Source organism: Mastacembelus armatus, chromosome 11 (genome assembly GCF_900324485.2).
Source record: "Mastacembelus armatus chromosome 11, fMasArm1.2, whole genome shotgun sequence".
In the NCBI taxonomy this organism is placed as follows: Eukaryota; Metazoa; Chordata; class Actinopteri; order Synbranchiformes; family Mastacembelidae; genus Mastacembelus; species Mastacembelus armatus.
In genome coordinates, this window is record NC_046643.1 from 21223345 (window position 1) to 21245026 (window position 21682).

The following is a 21682-nucleotide window of genomic DNA, read 5'->3' on the forward strand; positions in this document are numbered from 1 at the left end:
TTCTGGAAGCTTTCAAAAAGCTTCTGAAACTGTAAAACAAGTTTTAAAATTTGGGCTTGTTGCTGCTCTCTCTGGGTCTAATGGGAGCAGGTTGCTGTGTTGTGGTCATTTTTGTAAGCTGAACTATCAACACCTTTTACCTTTGTCAAACTGTTTTTGTTTCCTTTATTTATTCAGGTAAGTTTCTCCCAGATAGACACTTGCACACACTGACATTATAAACAGACTCAGGCCAAAGTAAAGCAATATGTGCATTAGTAGAACTTTGTTATAATTAGAACACCACTTTAGAACCATTCATTGGTACAGGTACACCTGGAGGGGAGCTCCCTGTGAACACTCACACCCACGTATCAGTTTTCAGTTTTTTCCATCACAAGATTTTTGTTTTGAGGCACATCTGCTTTATTAAACTTTCTGTCATGATTGTGAGAACAGAAATCAGAAATTAGAGAAGAACCATAACCACTAAAAGGCCAAGTAACACAATATTTCAAGCTGAAAGGCAATAAACAGGATGTATGTGATAAAACACAGATCTGAAAGCAGAAAAAACACAGCAATTAAAATAGAAACAATGAACAACCAACACGAATATCATAAAACTGATGAACAACACAGAAAAGAGAACACACTACAACAAACAATTTTGAAAATACAACAACCCCAATATTTCAGAGAACATGACCAAACAGAAAACATGGCACAAATCTAAACCACATTTCAGTTGAAACAAACAAATAAAAAATAACACTACTTCATAAAACAAATCAACGAAACTGGCAATGCAATAATATTTTAGAAAACATAAAAAAATGCAAATTAAAACAATAACAAAACCTGAAAAGGTAGGTGCCTTTTGTGTAAAATAACTCTGCACTAAATAACAAACATGGATGTAGTCAATTATTTGCTGTTGTCTTCGCTGAAAAATCAATAACTGACGATTTAAACAAACACCACACTGATGTTACTTTGCTAGTCCAGTCTATTCTGTGACTGAAATGTTGGAAATAAATGAGACATTTCTGTTTTTCATGAAACAAATCTGTGTTTAGACATGATCAAGTCTGACCTGGTTCCTCAAAGCTCATCAGCTCCCCCTCCTGTTGTTCAGTTTGTGTGTCTCAGCCACACAACTGGATGTTTCTTCACCTGCTCCATGTTTAAATATTATTTGCATTCAGAGAAAGATGGAAGAAGAGTATCCCAATTCAACACAGATATGTAAGTCACATAATTCACACTAAAGAAAAAAAAGGTTTTTAAACAGCGATTTTACTTCATTAATACCAGCAGATGACAATGTATGAAACTGAGAGTCGTGCGGTTTGGGAAAGGTGTTGACGCATTTTTTTAATTTTAGAAATGGGATTTACCCCTGGAGAGAAAAGATGTCTTAGAAAACGCAGAGCAGTATAATTTTAAAATATAATCAGCTATAATCAACTGGTAATCAGTTTCATGTTCATCACATTAAATTTATATTTGCTTCAGTCGGGGTGAAACAGTCCAGTTGGCAAGACCGTATAAAATAGATATTTTAACTGGAGCTGAAACTTTTAATTACAGTGGTTTAGTCTGTTGAACTGTCACATACTGACAGTCTGTTGTTATGTGGGTCTCAAAGCCTTTTAAATTTATGGTCCAAATTTTCACTCAAAGCTCAGAAGATTTTGTGTCTAATTGAAAGTTGTGTTTTGTTTGGCCTCAGCTGACAGAGGGTCAGTACATGAGAAATGATTACAAATTCTGTGTGCTCACATACATGCATTTGTGCAAAGCTGCTGCTCATGCACACAGTATAAACATGCACATCTCTGACATAGGAAACACTGAAGTATAATGTGTGGACTGCACAGTGCTTGTTCCGTTTGGTACTGGAAATGACATTTTTCAAGTTTATTAGCACTATTTAAGTTTAGGAATTCATCAGTGTCATCAGTGACAGCAGGTAATATTTTTCTCACAGATCCAGGTCTTATCACCATCAGTATTTTGAGTCCATTTTCCTTGTTGGTCGCAACATGATCCATAGTACCAGTCTGTGGAATTTCCATGTCCTGTTGCCCAGAATCTGTGGACAAATAAAATATAGTTTTAAACTGGGCTGAAACTCCTGATTATTTTCATATTCACATAAACTTGAATCTCACTTTGAATATTATTATTATTTTTAGGGGATTTGCAGACACCTCAAACACAAAGGATTATGGGTATGAGTCTGGTCCCAGATCATCTTCTTCTTTTCCTTTGGGCTGCTTCCTTCAGGGGTCTCCACAGCCAATCATCCACCTCCATTTAACCCTATCCTCTGTATCCTCCTCACCCACACCAACTATCCTCATGTCCTCCTTCACTACATCCAAGAACCTCCTCTAGGCCTCCTTCCTGGCAGCTCTAACCTCAGCATCCTTTTACCAATGTATTCACTGTCCCTCCTCTGAACATGTCCAAACCATCTCAATCTGGCTTCCCTGGCTTTTTCTCCAAACCATCTAACATGAGCTGTCCCTCTGATGTACTCATTCCTGATCCTATCCATCCTCGTCACTCCCAGAGAGAAGCTCAACATCTTCAGCTCTGCTACCTCCAGCTCTGCCTCCTGTCTTTGTCTCAGTGCCACTGTCTCTAAACCAGACAACATTGCTGGTCTCACCACTGTCTTGTCCACCTTTCCTTTCATTATTTTTGATTTGCATGTTTGATTTGGCTTAAATTTTATGTCGGATGCCCTTCCTGATACAACCCTCTGCATTTACCCGGACTTGGGACTGGCACATGAAGACACTGGATTGTTCCCACCTTGTGGTTATATAAGTTTGGTCCTTAGACATGGCATCCATTCATTCCACTGAAAGTTACTCTGCTCATGCTCCACAAACCTTTTCTCTGGTTCTGGTCTGACTCCTGGTTTTTAAACTCCCTGCACATGCTCAGTAGGGTTTCTCTGAAACAACTTTAAAGGTTTGACCAATTTTAAATCTTAATGGTTGAAAAATGAATGACAGAGAAGTAATAACGGAGCTGGTGCAGTTTGAGCTGTTCAGTCAACAGTTGGACTCACATCAGTTTTCAATGGTCATCTATGAGGAAAAGACTTTGTGGGTTGCAGGGATTTTTGTTGCAGTACCTCAGTTTGCCAGCAGGACAAACTGGTTGTAAAGCTGCTCTCTTAATCCATCCCTGGGACTAATGGTCATATTCAGCTTTTTGCTTCATATGTTCTTCCCTTTCTAAAGAGCAGAGAAGAGGCAGGTCGTCCTTCATGCTGAGCTAAAGTTAAAGGACCTGCAGTCACATTTGTTTGACTTGTGAAGTTGAGAAGCAGTTTGTTCTTTTCTGTCTGAGGATACAGAGCAGCACACACGTTCAATAAGCTGAACTGTGACCAGGGCTTTGAAGACTTTTTGAATCCTGACTCTTTCAAACTGAGTCCTTGTTACTGGACCTCATCACAGACTGGAGATGAACAGAGCTCAAGTCCAGCTCTTCATTCAGACACTCAGTTTTCTGTTCACGTTCTTTCATTGGATTCAACATCTGCAGGTTGTTCCAAACCAACACTGAGAAAATCCTTTGAACATGTGTTGCTGTCCTGCCTTTAACACATGGTTCTGTTAGTTTCCAACAATGACTTTGATGGTACTGAAATAGAAACAAAACACTGGCTCACGTTTCTGACAGTGGTGATATGTCCACCCATTCCCAGGTATATGTCGATCCTTCCTCTACAGTCCATAGACCGATCCAGGACTGTCCCTTCATATTCAGCTTTGTGACAAATTCCTAATAGTTGACAAGAGACAATAATTATTTCTCCATTCACAATTCAGTATTTCTGTCGTAGTAAAATCGTCCTGTGAGTCTGTCTGAAGGAAAAACTAAATCTGCTGCAACTTTTCTTTTCCTCCATGGAGCATAAATCAGAAACACCCAAAGAACTGATGAAGATCAGCTCCTCTCATAGACCGACCGTTGTCACAGTAAAACCAAAGTTAACATGTCATTTTATCAGAATGTGTTTTTCAAACCAACACACACATTTGGAGGGTTTTTGAGATATTGAGAATGAATTTAATAATGAAATATTTCCCTTACATGAACGTTTGTCTCTAAATTCTCTGAACCATTAGAGCTCAGTTCATGCAGAATTAGTCAGACCTCCTGCTTTTGTCACTTTAACCAAGACTTTTCTGTTTTACTGCAAATGTGCAGTGACCTAAACCAACTCCAAATCCAAAAATACCAATCCAGGCCTTAAAATCTCCAGTATGTGAAATAATAATATCCATGGCCTTAAAATCAGCTTCCATGATAGTTGATGTAGAAAAGCAGCAGTGACGTGGACCCAAATGCTTGTACAGTCCACACAGGCAGAGCAGGTTGAATTCCAGGCCCTTTACTAGAATCACTAGTCAGTGACCAGGTTTCCAGTTGTGCAGCCTGAAAGCTGTTTAACCAGGCAAATAAATCCATCAGGGTCCAGACAGGAGGCAGGTCCCAGACTGGCAGCAGGTCAGAAACACAAGGAACAGATCACTGGCAGTTACATCAGAGATCACACACACAGTAACAAACACACTCACCTGCTCCTCTTTGCTGTTTATTGTCACCAGATTAGCTCCTCTGTTAAAACAGTCTACCCTGCTGTCCAACCACATTTTCTCCTGAGTGGATTTAAAGTAACAGCTGCATCCAAATCTCGTCCATCCTTCAGGACACCACTTCCCTTAATGTGAGACAAGTGTTTTAAAGCCAGTTCATGTCATTCAGTGTCAGACTGATAAGACTTGTACTTTCACTGTGTAGGTTCAGATCTTTCTGTCTCCACTTTTCACTTTCAGGTTCTTTCCTCTGTAAATACGACGTCACTCTCATTTGAAGTGATTACCTCCAACACAAATATCCACACAGCAAAACTGTTCAACTATATTAGACAGTTAGAATTCAAAGTGACTCTTCAGTGATATCATAGAAACTGGTTTAATTCTGATATTTGATCAATCAATCACAGATTGATATTTGATCATTTTCTCACCTTCAATTTCGTCCTTCAGTTTCTTCACTTCTTCCTGTAACTGACTGTTGTCGGCTGCCATGTCTTAAGAAAATCAGCAGCAGATAAAACATGAAAATGTTGATGCAGTGTGAAGTTGGATCATGTGTTTTATGGTATTTGCCTGTTTGTTAAAAAAAACTTACTGTCAATTTTCTCCTGGAGCTGCTTTAAGTCATTCTGTGACTGATTGTAGCTGCTGCTCAGGTTGTTTCTGTTCTTCAGCTGTTCGTTTTCTAATTTCACTGAAACATCTGATGAGAAAAACAACAGAAGAAACAGACGACATCAAATCATTCTGCTTTTTAACTTAAGTTCAGTCAAAGTTCAGATGAGCTTTCAGCGGTCTGCGTATGTCCTGGTATCACATGTTGGTGTCCTGCTGGGACTCAACACGAGCAACAAACAAGACATTGCAATCAAGCAACCAGGACCAAGGTCCCACCTAATAAAAGTCTGACTTATGAGGTTTGAGCTTCAGAATGCATTTTTACACAGGAGGACGACGGTGGATTGTGTGTCTGTTTCTGACAGTGGAGTTGTGTTGTGAAGGGATCACTTCACAGGCAGTTTGGAGAGGAGGACTGATCACAGCCACCAATAACTCTTTGCCTGGACATATGTCAGTATTATATGAAGACAGGGGGTGTCATCACTGTGCTTCACAGAGTCACTGTACCAGTTTCTTAGAACAATATATAAATGTCATTAAATGCTTAGGAGTAGGACCCAATAGCAGGCAATGTGGAGGAACAGAGAAAGGTTTGCAGCAAGGCTTTATTAATGAGCTGTGAGGGCAGCAGGCAAGACAAACTTACTAGGACTACACAAAATATAAACATGGTACAGGTGTGGTAAAGGTTCTGTGAAAGATCACTAAAAGTAGCAAGTATCAGGGCAAAACCCAGGGTCCAAACAATAATCCAAAATCAGGAAACGATGCAACAAGGGATAAACATGGCAACATAGGTATAAACAGGGATTTTGGAGAAACTCACACTTACCAAAACATGATGAGATAAACCAGCAACTCACGATACAGAAAGTAGGGCTTAAATACAAAAACCAAGGGAAGCTAGTAAGATATTTGAAAACAATCAGTCCACTTATAGTAAAGTATAACAAGACACACTAAAGGCTAGACCAGGAACCAGGAAACGCTTCAATATAAAAGTCTGCAAACAGGAAGTAAGCAATAATCGTGACGTATTTGCTGCTAATGAGTTGAGCGGTCGTGTTGAATCTTACAGTGTATGGACAGGGAGATGATCCCAACCATCATCAGAAGGCACAGCACTCCCAGACACACTGCAGCTCCTCTCAGAGGTTTTCTTTGGACTGGAGGATGGTTCTGACTGTGTGGTCCTGCACAGGCAAAGCACACAGAGCGAGTTTAACCAAACGCAGCTACATTTATTACCCATCATCCTCTGGTTTTACTGAAAAACCTTACTCGTCATTAGTGTTAGTGGATGGGACATGAGCCAAACTAAACATTCAAAGTACAAATTAATTTTTCCTAAAGGTGATTTCTGTCATCATAGGTAAATATTGTCACGCTTATATTTGTACAAGTGGTCATTTTTTGATAATTTTTGTTAAGGCAACTTGTTGGCAGCCTTTTTTTGTGATATTTTTACTTGAGTTTGTGCAGTTGCAGGAAGTGACTCGTCGTCCATCTTTATGTACAAGAGAGACAGCTCCACAGATGCTGTCATTGTGCACGTCCCACTTCTTCCTGCCTTGTGGTTGCTCTTTGTGCTCAGTGTAAAAGGGTCTTTCCCAGAGTTGAAACAACACTGGTCAGTTAAATGTTCCATTTGATAAAAGCAGCAACAGAAGACGTGAGAAGCTGTGGTACTGTACATTTTGTCAGCAGCTTGTTAACAGAACATCATCCGACTGACTTTAGGAAAGACTTCATACTGCACATGTTGCTGTATAGAAACTAACATTGATGTGTGATGGGCTGCAGGAGCTTGGGTTGGAAAGATCAGTGTAACATACTGAGGGAAGAACAAACTTTAGGTCCAACATGATTGAAAGGCACAACTGACATAAGCGTTAATTGTTAGATAATTTATTTGTCATATTTTCTCACTTACCTCCTTTCTGGGACTGAAAACCAGTACGATATTCTCTGATCTTGTTTGCATTATCGTAGATATGCACCTCCCTTTCTTCCCACTCTCCATCTTCCTCAACCCTGCTGTTGTATCCCACCTTGTCTTTAGGGTTAATGTTTGAGGGCATCTTCAGAGGACTGAGACAGCTGAACAGTAGCTGCAATCCACTTTCTGTTACCACACTGAGTTGACTGGCTACTATACTGTATTAAAATTTGTGTACTGTACTAGATTAGTACACAGTACAAGCTATGGCAGATGTAAATTTGGTAGTATGTTACGTTGGTACTGATACTTCTGTCTTGTCCAGCCGTCTATCTGGTTTAGAAAGCACTGAGGAAGCAGCAACAGGAAAGCAAATGCTCACACCCCTTTTTGACTGTGTTGATTAAAAATAACTTGAGGTTAACGTAAGCTTTGCTTGTTTTCTTTACGTCATCTCAGTCTGCAGCGTCCAGTCTTTGGCTTCATCAAACCATATATATCCATTGTTAAAACATGAGTGAGTATGAGAATGAAGAAAACTGCATTTGTCTGAATTGTTCAAAAATGTAAGAGCTTGGAGATACAAGGATTTTGTATGCTCCACACACATGCACCCACACACAGATGCTGTGGTCTTTCTATAGTGGCATTCTCATTGCAAACCTTTTGCACTAACCTCAAACCATCAAGCAATGTCTAACCCCAACCCCTAACCTAACCCTGAAACCTAAAACCAGGTCCCTACACAGCCTTTGTTAGGCTTAACTAGACCATGTCCTTATAGTGATGGAGCTGAAGGGAAACTTGTCCACTATAAAAAGTCACTTAACATCCATGCTCATACACATATTCAGTACTCACCACTGCTTTTACTGTTTAGTTCATCTCTGCCCACACATGCATATACCCCCAGCCACATAGATGAGGCAGATCAGCAAAACAGGAAATATTGATTTCACACTTATTTTCAGTTGCCTGCTGAAGAAGGTAAATGTGTAACATTTGATGAATTCAAGAAGCTGTCTTGCTTTGGAGGAATCCAGTAAGTCTCACAGATCCTGATCCAGATTCTGGTCTCTGGTCAGGTTCAGAATTCAAATACATTTTCATTTGGACAAAAATAAAATTTCAGTGGAAACACACTTGAATCACCTGTGAGACATAAACATCCTTTAGCTGCAAGAGGCCAATCCGGTCAAATAATTTACTTTTTTACTGATTTTCAGTTTGGCTTCTTGATATAATGTGGGATTCAAAACTACTGTTGTTCATTGCTGAGAATCATTCAGTAAAACCCCAGGAATTTAAAAATAGTGCTAGTTCTAGTAGTGCTGGTTGTAGCTTTGTACATTCTGATGTTTTGAAATTGGCAGATTATTTCCCAGCCTGATAATTCTTTTTTTTTTTTTTTTTTTTTGTTAAGTGAGAAATAGTGCTTCCCTTTGGTCATGATTAAAACTTTCCATCAGAGGAGACATAGCATAGGTCTCTCTCTCACACTCTGGCCTCCCTCTTTAACCCCACCCACCATCACCAGCCATTATAAATACCTCTAGTAAACCAAACCTGCAAGAGATGCTCCTTTTTTTTTTTTTTTTGGTCTAATCCTGCAACAGAATCTGCACCTTAATGTGTGGTGCATGCAAACAACCTTAATAATATAATGCAAAGCTATTTTTGTTTATTTCAGGACCACTGAGCAGATCATTCAGCAGCAATACTGTGTGCTCTCATACATGCCTTTGTGCAAAGTTGCATGATTGCACACTCACTTTAAACACGCATATCTCTGACACAGGAAATACTGTGGAAAGTCTAATGTGTGAACTGCAGTTATTTTTGTTCTGTTGGGTCCCGGAAGTTTAGATTATTCAGGTGTGTAGTACTATTGTTTAGGACTTTTAGTTTTTGTATGTTGGTGTTTCTTAAAGAAAAGACAGAGGTATTAGTGAACAATCCTTGTAGACACAGCCTCTATGTTTTATTCATGCTATGCGCCTGTAAATGCAACTAAATTTTGGGCATTTTTCCAGCATTAACCAGAATAATTATGTATTGGACTCTGACACTTTCAAAAAGCGGGTGAACCACACTGTGCATGCACGCCTCTTGCGCCAACAGTGGAAAAGAAATAATTATCAAATAAAGGGCAGATCAACAACCTAAAACAGTTGCCCTTAAATGTCAAGTTTTATGTTGTGGGTTGGTGTGAAATTGCTGTTTGTTTAAAAATATTTTTCATCTTCTGGAGCTGGTTTGTTTGGGCTTATAACTGTGATTTCTACTTAGTGTCTCACAGTTCCTCCTTAGTGAGCTGGGCAGCCTTCACCAGGAAGTGATAGCAGCACAAATCATAACCACAGATGCACACTTAAAACCCCCATCATCATTTCAGTGGCTGAAATTTAGGCGTCAAGGAACTCAATAACATTTGAGATAAACTAACTCAAAAGTAAGTTGTTTTTTTATCTTTTTGAAGAGGTTTTCACTCAACAGCACTCAGCAGCATGCAGCTAGCTACATGTAGCTGTGTTCATGCCCACACAGTACTCACATACATTTCTTTGAAATGGGAAATGAGTTGCACAGTTATTTTCTTTCTCTCTGGTAGAGGAAATTACACTATTCAAGTTTAGGTTTATTTTTTATTTTCAATGATAATTAACTGAACAGCTTTTACCACATACCATAGGGTTAAATGGAGGTGGATGATTCACTGTGGCGACCCCTGAAGGGAGAAATTAAAAGAAGAAGCTTTTACCACATAGCACAGCACACACAGAGAGCAGATGTGGTTAGCATGTCTGGCCACTGTTAACATCATGAAACTGGCAGGTAAAACGAAGCAGATACTAACTCCAGGTGTATCAGAGAAAATGAAGGAGACACTTTAAGCAGTTTCAGTAGGCCGATCCAGGACTGTCCTTTCATAGTCGACTTCGCAACAAATTCCTAATAGTTGATCAGGGACAATAATTATTCCGCCATTCATAATTCAGTGTTGTAGTAATATGCATGTATTGATGACGAGCCCTCTACCTACACGTACTGCAGTCTTTCTATATTGACAAGGACTCTCATTACATAATGAATCCTCAAACCCTTTACACTCACCTTAAACCATTGTCATGAAATATGAAACCTCAACTCCTACTCTAACGCTGAAACCTAAAACCAAGTGTGATCCCTATAACCAGGTTACACAGTTCTTTGAAGGTTTGACAAGACCGCATGTTTTCACAGTAGCAGCAAATTCTTACAGGCCTTTTGTTTGACTGTGTTAAATCAAAATAACATGTGCCCAACAGAAAGTTTGTCTTACGTTAGCTCAGAGGCTGCATCATCCAGTCTTTGGCTTCATGTTCAAATTTGTTTGTGTTTCAACATGAGAGTCTCAACACTCTGTACTACATCCATAAATACACAGATCCAACACCAAAAAACCCAACTTTATCCCTGCTACCTTCATACTCCACAGCTGTCACTCAGGTTGTCATTGTTCACCTGTGTATTCATGTTTGGCTGTAGACTGACACCATCTGACACTGTCATCTTACTGACTCAGATTGGTTTTTAGTCTTTTTAAGCCTGTCTGCCGTCGTTCTGGCAGATCCCTTTTTCATGACCGTTTCTCACAGCCACTCTGACTGTGCTCCAGCTCCTTAGTCCAGGAGCAGCATTCACGAGGGGTGTCCTCTCTGCCACTCTGGTTGTCAGGCCAATCTCACGTTTGCTATCTTCTGCTGCCAGCCACCAACTCGCTTGTGATAAGGACCCTCTTTGACATATGCATTTCCGGGCCTCTTACCCCAACCCTTACCTTGGCCAAAACCTGGTTCTAATATGAACCTAAGCCCTTTGAAGGTGTGAGGACCAGACAACATGATCAAGTCAAACTAAAAACTGTCCAGTTGCTTTTTTGCTGTCATAAAATGCCACTATAACATCAAATGTGCTGAGTTTCAAAGAACTCTCCCCAGAATCCAGTGTTAAAATTGCAGAGCTTCACCAGCTGAAGTGTCACATCAAGCTTGCAGCAGCACAGCAAACTTTCTACTAAGCACTTAGATCACAGTCTCTGTCTGGGAGTCACACCTTTTGTGCCTGACTTTTGTGCATTTCAGTTAAACACTAAAGGTGTCACTGCTCCTTTGTACAGGAATGAGTTTTGTTCATAAAGTTGTGGAGTTTTTAAAACTTAAAACATCCATATCCTTTATCTATGTTATTTCTGGCCCTGCAAGTTGGGGATTTAACTTAAAACTGTATTAGATCATTTGCTTCTCAGTCCAGGACATTCTGCCCTTACAGTGATTGTTGTGACAACCTGATGCTTCCATTACTGCCACCATGAGGCCAAATCCAGCAGTACACAAGAGTAATATTTGATAGAAATTCACAGAGAACCTCTTTCTTTTTGGACAGTATGTTATTTTTTTGAAGTCGGTACTTTTCCTCTTTGGAGTAATACACTACAGATTGTTATTTTGTCTTTGCTTTTATTTTTTCATTTTCATGCAAGGACATTAAGAGTTATGAAAACAGAAAAGCAGAAGTGATGTGCAGCAAAGGACTTGGACGGGGTCAAACCTGCATTAGCACCATTACCACAGTTGCATGTTAGAGTGCTAGATCTCCAGGAAATTCTAGAAACCTTAGATCTGTTTCTCACAGATCCATTGTTTGGTTCCATTCTTGGTGTGAATCCAATGTCCTTGTCCATCAATATATGCTGTGAACTCATTGTCCGCATTTACTTTCACTTCTTTCTTCCAGGCCCTGTAGAAGCAAAAAATTATGTTAAGGGTCAAAGGTACAAAAGATAAGTGTAAGAGAATAATGTGTTCTTGGGTTTGCAACGTCTCATAACAGTAGATTCTGGACTGACCTTCATATTTAGTTTCCTAATATCTATCAACAGGTGTGCAAACTAATGCAGGCAGGTGTTTCAGGCAGAGAAATTAGAAGTCTTTTTTAATTCTAAAGCAAATTTTTATTTCTGTTTTTTAATCACTGTTCTGAGTGAAGAGCAGCACAGATTAAGATGAAGCTGTTGGTGCCCTCACGTGGTCGAGCACCAGACTACAGGTTTATTATCCTGAGCTGTGCATTAGTGGCTTAAACAGTAACTAACATATAGTAGGAGCCAGGATTTAAGTTCAGTGTGTGGGGGCACAAAGCCTTTCTCACTTTCTGTTAGGAAGTGCTCAGTGAAAATGAAAATATTTAATATTAATTTTGGATTTTTGTTAGTTTTAATATTATCTCATTTTTATTTTTTAAGAGTGAAACATGTTAGTTTAATAAATGAAACATTTCTCACAGATATGCTGGAGTTGTGCCATCCACCCATTTCCATTCCCATATTTTCTGCCAGTCTTGAGATTTCTGTGACTGCAGGCCGATCCAGGATTCGTTGCTGTTCAGGTTAATGACAAAGTCCTGATAATTTATCAAAAGAGCAAATAATTAGTTTTTCATAGTACATTTCTGACTTTCACGTGACAGTGCATTGACCCGAATCTAGAATGACCCGAGGAAAAGTAGAACTTAGGAAATGAGTGTAATCACAGTGTGTTTCACATACATCCAGTCCTATGTCCATGCACAAAAACACGAGCACCAACACTCACCTGTTCCTTTTTGCTGTTTATTATCACCAAATCGGCTCCTCTGCTCTGACAGTCTCTCCTGCTCTCCTCCCAGTTTTTCACCTCATTAGATTTGTAGTAACAACTGCAGTGAAATAGTATCCATCCTTTAAGAGACAGCTTAATGTCAGTCAGGTGTTTTAGTAAATGATTTCAAAACATGAAGACTTAAAGTCTGCTGTTTCTTTTCAAACCTTTCTCCTCTTTTCCCTGTGTCTGGTTTCCTTTCCCCTCTAACTGGCAGTAACGTCTGATCAAGTTGTCATTAATGGTCTTTAGCCTTTCATAGTTCACTCTGAGCTGAATATTTTCAAGAAAGATTGGAATATCTAGTGAAAATATCAAAAAAAGAGGCAGAGGGTTGATGTAAAACCAATCCAAATAATGAATAATTGAATAATTCGAGATTTTATATTAAAATAAAAATCAAGTCCTTACAGAGTCGGGACAGGACAGTAATCCCCACTAAGAGCAGCAGACACAGCAGACTCAGAACCAGTGCAGCAGCTTTAAAAGATCTTCTTTGCTTAGCTGGAAGATGCTTTTGATTGTTTGCACCTACGGGTACGAAGTAGAGAGAGAACACCTGAAAAAGCATGTTGGAGGAAGACATTTCTTGTTGAAGTGGTTTTCACACATAAAGTGACGTGTGTTGATATCCGTTAGACAGCACGTGTGTTTAAAAACTGTAAAACATTACTACGTGAGCTGAGAGCAACTTTATGCGCACTATGTTATCACTATCTGGATTTATTGCACTTATCAATATTGACAGAAAATTATCTTCACATATTTTTATAATTGGATCATTTGGTTCTAGAGAGTTATAATGGCCGTTTTTCACTATTCTGACATTCTATTGACAAAATTATTCATTAACCAATTAGTGATAAAAATAATCACAGTCACAGCTCCGAAAAACTTTTTACACCAACAAAAAGAGAGAAGAGGGTTACATGCGCTGTGGCGATGGCTGCGTCACATACGAACAGCTTTCCTCAGTTTGTGTTGTTCTAGATTTAGTTTTCATGGTATTTTAAATATGTACAGTTTTGCCTTTTAGTCACTGTGAATGAACAATAGACTCAGAATAGGTTTACACTACCTTAACATACATTTAGGACACAGGAGCACACATTATCTTCATGCTACAGTGACTAGATTTAATACACCCGTACCTCCATCTTGTGTCGAAAGACCAGCATGGCGGCCTGTGAAACCGTCACCTCTTTCGTAGATGTCGACCTCTATCTCCTCTCTATCCTCTTGGACTCTTTTGCTGTATCTCACATTCATGGTCAAATCTGGATCTTCATAAATGTTACACGACATTTTAAGTGTAAAAGTCTCCGAAGCTTTTTAATGGTTTGTTGATTCTCCAACAGCAGCTGCTTTGCTAAACAGGTTTCTGATACTGTAGGTAAATTATAGATCTAGTGATGCTGCTGTTTCCTGCCGGGTTTATCTGCTTCTGGAGGAAGTGTTACAGATGTAGTAGGAGGAAACCACACACACGCTGTCCTAATGTCATCGGTGTGCAGTAAAAACCTCCTAATGAGCATTTTATAGTGTTCATTCGTTCTTTTTTTTCTTTTAAGATTAAATATAAAAACATGAATGTGTCATTTCTGTTTATTAAACATATGTTGAATTTAAGGTTTTTAATCAAACAACAGTGTACACTAATTAATATTTTTACATTTCATGTAAAGGCGATACTGATCTGTGGTTTGACATGTAGCCTACAGCACTAACACATTCACAGATGTCAGATTTTTCACTGATTAAAGTGTTTTAAAGTTGATGCTGTGGCTTTGTAGAAGAGACTACAGAGCAATAAGGAAACAAACTGTACCTATAATGTCTTTTTATACTGTCAGTTGTTACACCCTAAAAGTAATGGAGTTGGGTGTGACTACAAGCATAAGCAAAAATGAATCACTGGATTTCTCTCTGACTCGATCAGAAGCAGTAAAATAATCGTGTTGTGACACCACATACTTGAAGTGGCGGCGAACCTGGAATCGGCCCACGCCCCCATGATCACTAGAGGGGGCCCAGCCTAAGCAGAAAATAACCGGATTTGTTAACTTGTGAGTTGGTGACTTTTCGTTTGACCCTTTTGATGCCTCATCATCCTGTGTTGATAGTAATACATGTATTCACAACCAAAAAACAAATTGAAGTTAATGGCTATGAATGAGTGCAGAATTAAGAAACTAAGATGCTCAACAGATTTGTTTGCTGATTATAGAAACAAACCACTTCTCCCCTTATGTCCAAGTCACTGCCCTCCTCTATGACAGTCCTTGTTTTATTGAGCATTTAAAAAAGGCATTATCCTGTCTCACTGATGGATTATCTAGTGAAGTGCAAACACATCCAAGAAATATTCCAAATGGATTTAAATCATACTGTCCAGATCTCCTTGGGTGGAGAAACACACTTGTGGAGGTTTGAGAGCATCCTATCCAGATGTAGAGAAAGTGTAACTGTGTCATTCTCTTAAAGATGCTTAAATGATCTTTTCTCCACCCAGCTGTAACGACGTCAGTGAGAGATCTGTGGAAATAGATTGCACTGAATTATCTGTGTGGGTGAGATGGTGAGGTGTTCATAGCGTATCTGTGTTAAGGTGATGCATATGTAGTTAACTGATGATGACATCTGGTGGTGATAAAACTTCAGGTGCATTAGCACCACCCAGAGGACTGAAACAGGAGTGTCCCTCATTCTCATGCAGCCAAACCAAGATGCGTTGAAATCTGAGTTGTTGGCAGGCCTGTAGTCTGGCTTCATGGTTTTAGGGCATTTCTAAATCTCTCTGTGATCCAAGCGAGTCTTTGTGCAGCTTCCTGAATTCAACATTTTTGTTCCATTGCTGCATGGCTGTGAAAGCTGGATACAGTCGCCTGCGGACATGGCCACTGAACGCAGACATAGACGATGTGGAGGCTTCCTCCCTGCCAAATCAGGACAGATAGGTGCTTATGCAGCACTAAGACTAACAGACCACTGTAAAGCAGCTGTATTTCAGGCCAGGCTTACATGATCCCTCATTAAAAACTGTGTTCACTCAGGTTGTGTTTGAGCTCTTCCCATGTACAGGTGTCTATAAATAGGGTTATGGCGTATTATAATAGGTAATTACATGTATAATACAAGTGTTAATATTTTTCTGATTCAGCCATTTTTCCTTGTTGTTTGCTCCATTTCATCTTCTCAGTTATTACAGTTTGTGTTTGATGTGTTTGGAATTGACCATTGTTCCAACATTGGTTGAAGCAGAGCAGTGATCCATGATTATTTGAAAGTCCTCCTGAAATATTATCTGTTTTCTGCTGGAGCACAAGCTGGCTGAATATTTTTCACACTCTGTAACGTGTGACAGGTGAGGCAAATACCTGGCTGTTTTTGTGCGTCACAGGGTTTGAGTCAGTTTTTAGAAATATCTTTCACACGACCTCACATCAGGCTTTACAAGACCACACTGTAAAGAACTTTCTAATTTTATTAAAGGTGCTTTATAAATTCATTTTAATTTATATTGTTATTTTTATAGATTTCCCTATATGACAGTCTGTCTTTGACATCTTTTGTACATCTCTCTCTCTCTCTCTCTTTCTCTCCAGGGGCCGACTGGTCCAGTAGGTGATACAGGTGTACCAGGACCTCAGGGACCTCCTGGACCACAGGGACCTAGTGGCCGCTCCATATTGGGACCCCCAGTAAGATGAATGATATGCACTGCCTAATCACGTTGACCAGTGTAAATGTAATAGTACTGCCAGTCTCACTGATTTTTAACATCCTCTGTTTTCTTAATATATTTCTGAAAGGTATAGTGCCTTATATAAGAGTATATTGACATATCCTTACATTCATTTTTCTGTCTCTAACATCATTTAGACTCAGCTCGGTATACACCAATGTTCAGTACACTGTAAATAGGATCAAAACATTGTAATTTGTACTATTTTCTCTCTGCAGGGGCCTGCAGGAGAGAGAGGAGAGAAAGGTGATGCTGGACAGCAAGGAGCACAGGTAAAATTCACTAATAATCAGTCCACATTGTTAATCACAAAAAAGATTTGTGGGTCATGATTGTAAAGAATAACCAGTAACTAGAATAACAAAATATTTTGTTGATTTTGAATAAAGATGCAGCACGTTCAAATCTTTCGGTGCCCTGTAACTGTGACACTTCAGCAAACTGTTTTATATCAGAGGATGTCATGCTGCGTCCGGACAAGTGCTTGCCTTTATTTTGATTCCTCAACATTTTAGGGCATAATCTGCCTCCATAATAATAAGTAGGAATTCATGTTAATAAATCATAAATTATTAATTAGTCATTTATGTGTGAAGATTCAGACTCTTCTGACTGTGGCCTGCACTGACCTCTGCTCTCTGTTTCAGGGAGTTGCTGGCAGACCTGGAGTTCCGGGCAGAGAGGGACCTCCAGGACCCAGAGTGAGTCTCAGAAAACTATTAAAACTGAACACTTCATGCATCCAAACACCAACATTTAATGCTCTCTTCCTTCACAGGGGCTGCCAGGCAAAGACGGCCCGCCGGGCAGACAGGGGCCCATGGGAACTATCGTGAGTGATCATGACGTTCAGATTTTTTATTTCCTGTGTAGATGAATAACTTTGTTGAAGTGATACATATAGTAACTATGTACAGGTGCCTGTAATATAGTAACTGTTCTGTATGAGATGGTCTTTGTTTAATTTCATGGCCTTATTTCTACATGTTTTGTGTGTTCATTTGCTCTAAGACTGGTTAAGTGTATTGACAGCACCTGAGTAAAGTTCTTTACATGTGTCAATGTACTTGGTTAATAAAGTTGACTGATTCTTCCTCTTCTGTATGTCTGTGTCTCCTCAGGGGACTCCAGGAGCCCCAGGGGCCCCAGGAAACACAGGTCCCCCAGGAAAACAGGGGCAACCTGGACCACCGGTAAGTCTGTCAGGAGATGAACCTGTTTCCTCTCTGGTCTGAGTTTACAGGTGTGTTTTTGTTTTTCCCATTGCCACAGTGCAGCAGAAACAGTAGCTGCCACACACACGTGGTGTATAAATATCCTGAAGTAGGCAGGAATTCATGTCAGACAAAATCAGAGTCCAGTGAGAGAGTCTGTTTGTCCTGTCTGGTCTGAGGCTCCGTCCGCTTCTTTGATGCAAGTCTGGGATCTCACTGTGTGGTACAGAACGTAACACAGTGGACAGGTATCATCACCTGAACCAAAAAGGTTCACCTCCCTACGCTGTGCTCCTCTCTAGCCTGGCATGTGTAGAAGCATCATGTGTCTGAGCAGCTAATTATTAAATATTTCCATGTAAGACAACTGAGATTTTTCCTCATCACACTGACGCCATTAATTTTGTATTATATTAACATCTATCATGAATTTTAAGTTACTGTTAATGTGTCATACAGGAAAAGGGTGAAATGGTAATTAGAAACCTTTTAAAAGGACTCATGCCAGCCTGAATCCAAATCCAGTTTAGACTGAGATACCCAGAGATCCACAGCTCTGCCATCGCTTGTTGAAGCACAGAGAAACTCCCACCCTGCTAAACGATAAACAGAAACCTCAGAGTGAAACAGCCCAGGTGGGAGCTCAGGTAGTAAGTTGGGCTCATCTGTTCAACAGGATGTGGTTATTTCCTCCGGTCGGTGTGTTGAAGTGTCCTCGGGCAGGACACTTGAACATTAAAGTGCACCTGATTAACAGGCCAGAGGCGTTCATATCAGCTCCACCACCATCTGTGTGTGTGCAGGGCTTTGCTTGTGAAAATAACAAGTCCAGTCCATTGACCATATTGTTTTATACATCAGCAATAGAAAACAGATGCTAGGAGACTGTGCAGTTTGTGTTGTGTGCCTAACATTTTATCCCCGTATGTGACCACTCTCTGTTTGGCATTTATCCCCGATGAAGTGAAATGTTCACAGGCAGTAAATCACATTTTGACTGCACTGCCACAGAAGAAATGAGCTTCTGTGGGAGGTGATACAAACTGCTGACAAATTACTTTGCATCAGTGTGATAAAATGTTGTTGAGGCATGTAATTACAGATACGTGGGTGGACTACAAAGAGCCTTCCTTAACTAATTACCACACTATTGTCTGAACATGTGCCACTGTTTTTAGAACGATTGTTTTTTAATGGCTCAAATGGGGCGTTAAAGAAAGGGTTTTTTTAAAAGATAAAAGCTGAAATTTCTGACTTTTTTCCAGCCTCTTGTGTGTTTTTGCCTTCGTGGATTCTATCTGACAGCAGCACTGATCCCACTTTATCTTCACTGAGGTCTGAGTTTGGTAATTTATTAAAAATAAGATGGTAAAAAAAACAACTAAGCTCCTCAGCCATCCCTCTACGTTTTACCTTTTGCATGTTTTATATTCGAAAACTCCAGGTTCCAGTACTGTGAGCTGAAACTGCAGAAAGAGCTGTCAAACTGAGCACTGAAACTGATTTGTATTTGCTTGTCTGAATTTTCTTGTTTTGTTTGTTTTATGAGATACATAAAAACGGCTCAAAAAAAATCATCAAAAGTCGAACAGCATGCCTGAAGTAGATTTGATTCAGCGTGCTGAAAGCAAACATGTATGGGGCGCTTAATAAAAGCCACGGTAAGTAAAATATTCCAAAGTGGTTCAGAGAAAAGCGTCGGTGGGGATCAGGGAGCTGTGGTGTTGAAGAGAGAAGAGATTTCTGGCTGTGACTATTGACCAGGATGAATCCTTCATTTCATGTTTTTGTGTTTTGTCTTTAAAATAAGGACTGGACTACAGTTCCTAAAATCTGAACACAGACTCAAATCCTTCATGACTTTCTGATGCTTGTGTGTATTTTCATGTCTCCTTCGCTGTTGCAGGGACCTCTTGGAAGCAAGGGCGAGAAAGGTGAACGGGTAAGTATTTGTCTATCAGGCAGGAAAATTAATATTGTACGTGCAAAGACAATAATGTCAGGTCCTGTGTTCCTTATGTGATAACGTATTTATAACATGACTGTCTACAAGTTGTGTGTGTCAGTCTGAGGTGCGTTCACACAGGCAGAAGTAGCAGCATGTAAAAGGATCACAGCTGGAAAAATGATGATGATCAGCTTGTTTCAGAACTAGCTCTGAAGCTGCAGCTCAACATCTTTTGGTCTACACAAACACCGTGTGTCATTACCAAACAGTGTTTGTGAAAAATGTGGCTATTAGTTGAACCTTCGTGGTAAGTCAGTGCAGAAAGTATAAAAATCTAAAAAATAGAAACAGTTGTTGTGCTTGTGCATCTGCAGGGTGACCTCCAGTCGACAGCATCAGTTCAGGACATCGCCCGGCAGGTCTGTGAGCAGCTGATTCAGAGTGAGTACAAATCGCCTGGTTCTCATTTCTTCTTCACAGGGTTATTTCAGAGATGGGCCTTGATTTAAGGTTTAAAGGGTCAGTTGAACCAAATTACAAACTTTTCTCTGCTTACTCCTACTCACGCTCAGCCATCCACAGCGTTTTGGCTCCGTTTGTAACATAACGTGTTGTTAATCACACTGACTTTCTCCAGCTCTATCACAGAAAGACAAGATTACTGTGTTAGACTCAAACCTTAGCAGTTTCACTTATGTTCACTTTTTGACTGAAAGGATCCAGACAATTAAAAAGTTTATTGACCTGGTTCTGTCTTTAATTATTACAGTTTTCACACTTTCCCACATCACCTCCAATGTTTCCCTCCATGTCTTCTCTTTTCCTATTTTCAGGTCACATGGCGCGCTACAACTCCATCCTCAACCACGCACCCAGTCCACCCGTGTCCATCCGCACTGTGCCAGGACCCCCAGGAGAACCTGGCCGTCAGGGACCGCCAGGCCCCCAGGGAGAACAGGGACCTGCCGGAAGACCTGGTTTCCCAGGACAGAACGGACAGAATGGCCAACCAGGAGAAAGAGGTAGAGTAGTGAAGACAACCAACAGGGGATAAGTCCAGCCTGAACCAGCCCGTATGGGCACATCAGATGCACTGTCAGGTGCAGTGTGATGTGTCTGTGACCACACACAGCTCTGATGCAGTGAGCTGTTGTCCTCTGGTCACCACTGGTTGGCAGGACCAGGAGGATTTTTAGACCAGGTTACAGTCATAGCAGGTTTGAGAATCATAAGTGGTGTCAGAACGATTCAGATGTTGATTCTAAAGGAAAAAAACATTGTGAATGTCCAGAAACATGTCATTTGATACAAAAATGTGACCACGGTGAAAGGACAGATTTACCTGACAGGAACCCACCTGAGCACATCAAAACATCATACACACCAAAATCATCAGACAATGAAATTATAAGATATCACACTCCTGTTCTACATGTGTTTGTCTGTCTGTGTGTCCAGGTCAACCAGGGGAGAAGGGCGATAAGGGATCTCCAGGTGTCGGAGTCCAAGGCCCCAGAGGACCTTCAGGCCCCCCCGGTAAATTAAACTATGTCAGGCTGTGCCATGTTGTTCCACAGGAATTCTCTACATGGTGCTGCAGATTACAGTAATAATAACAGCAAAGGAAGAAAGTGGCTAAATTTTGAATATTCATCCAAAAAAATCAGATTGTGTCGATTGAAATCTTCCTCTTCCTCCTCCTCCTCCCCCCAGGTCCCCAAGGGCAGGGCAGACCTGGCAGCCAGGGTCCAACAGGTCGACCTGGAAATCCTGGAGTCTCTGGTCGGCCTGGAGTTCCTGGACCTGTTGGCCCTGCAGGGCCACCGGGCTACTGTGACCAGAACTCCTGTATGGGCTACAATGTTGGAGGTATGGTACATAGTACCTAGCGTGGTTTAAATGCAGCGCCACGGCTAGCATATAGCCA

General features: G+C 40.4%; 3 protein-coding genes across 5 annotated transcripts in view; 1 reads left to right on the forward strand and 2 right to left on the reverse strand.

Annotated features, from left to right (window-relative positions):
- col14a1b (collagen, type XIV, alpha 1b) overlaps nucleotides 1–21682 on the forward strand; it is a 103139-nt gene that overhangs the window by 75714 nt on the left and 5743 nt on the right. Inside the window, 10 exon segments of the mRNA XM_026300943.1 lie at nucleotides 16454–16549; nucleotides 16812–16865; nucleotides 17241–17294; nucleotides 17372–17425; nucleotides 17715–17786; nucleotides 19714–19749; nucleotides 20130–20196; nucleotides 20589–20777; nucleotides 21214–21291; nucleotides 21469–21624. Coding sequence (XP_026156728.1) covers nucleotides 16454–16549; nucleotides 16812–16865; nucleotides 17241–17294; nucleotides 17372–17425; nucleotides 17715–17786; nucleotides 19714–19749; nucleotides 20130–20196; nucleotides 20589–20777; nucleotides 21214–21291; nucleotides 21469–21624 — 856 coding nt within the window.
- Nucleotides 371–8492, reverse strand: LOC113126799 (CD209 antigen-like protein A). 3 transcript variants are annotated; one of them, XM_026300944.1, is made up of 7 exons: nucleotides 7165–8469; nucleotides 6308–6424; nucleotides 5206–5313; nucleotides 5042–5104; nucleotides 4590–4732; nucleotides 3677–3789; nucleotides 373–2077 (listed from the first exon to the last, which is right to left on the reverse strand). In XM_026300944.1, the coding sequence occupies exons 1-7, from the start codon at nucleotides 7310–7312 to the stop codon at nucleotides 1942–1944; spliced, it is 828 nt and encodes a 275-aa protein (XP_026156729.1). In that variant the 5' UTR covers nucleotides 7313–8469; the 3' UTR covers nucleotides 373–1941. The 3 variants fall into 3 exon arrangements, with proteins under 3 accessions (XP_026156730.1, XP_026156729.1, XP_026156731.1); XM_026300945.2 differs by lacking the exon at nucleotides 6308–6424 and having other exon boundaries at nucleotides 371–2077; nucleotides 7165–8492; XM_026300946.2 differs by lacking the exons at nucleotides 373–2077; nucleotides 3677–3789 and adding an exon at nucleotides 3803–4508 and having other exon boundaries at nucleotides 7165–8472.
- On the reverse strand, nucleotides 11653–14227 carry LOC113126800 (CD209 antigen-like protein E). Its single transcript, XM_026300948.1, has 6 exons — nucleotides 14000–14227; nucleotides 13260–13379; nucleotides 13016–13150; nucleotides 12804–12928; nucleotides 12494–12612; nucleotides 11653–11949 (listed from the first exon to the last, which is right to left on the reverse strand). Exons 1-6 carry the CDS (start codon nucleotides 14151–14153, stop codon nucleotides 11826–11828), a joined length of 777 nt encoding a protein of 258 aa, XP_026156733.1. The 5' UTR covers nucleotides 14154–14227; the 3' UTR covers nucleotides 11653–11825.

Bases quoted from the DNA above. Each gene is read 5' to 3' on its own strand.
- LOC113126799 (XM_026300944.1), bottom strand. From the start codon at position 7,312: ATGCCCTCAAACATTAACCCTAAAGACAAGGTGGGATACAACAGCAGG. The intron at 5,314-6,307 runs GTAAGATTCAAC...TTTTCTCATCAG, and splicing joins CATCTCCCTGTCCATACACT to ATGTTTCAGTGAAATTAGAA. The intron at 3,790-4,589 runs GTGAGTGTGTTT...GTCAACTATTAG, and splicing joins TAAACAGCAAAGAGGAGCAG to GAATTTGTCACAAAGCTGAA.
- LOC113126800 (XM_026300948.1), bottom strand. From the start codon at position 14,153: ATGTCGTGTAACATTTATGAAGATCCAGATTTGACCATGAATGTGAGA. The intron at 13,380-13,999 runs GTACGGGTGTAT...TCGTACCCGTAG, and splicing joins TCTTTCGACACAAGATGGAG to GTGCAAACAATCAAAAGCAT. The intron at 13,151-13,259 runs GTAAGGACTTGA...TATTTTCACTAG, and splicing joins TACTGTCCTGTCCCGACTCT to ATATTCCAATCTTTCTTGAA.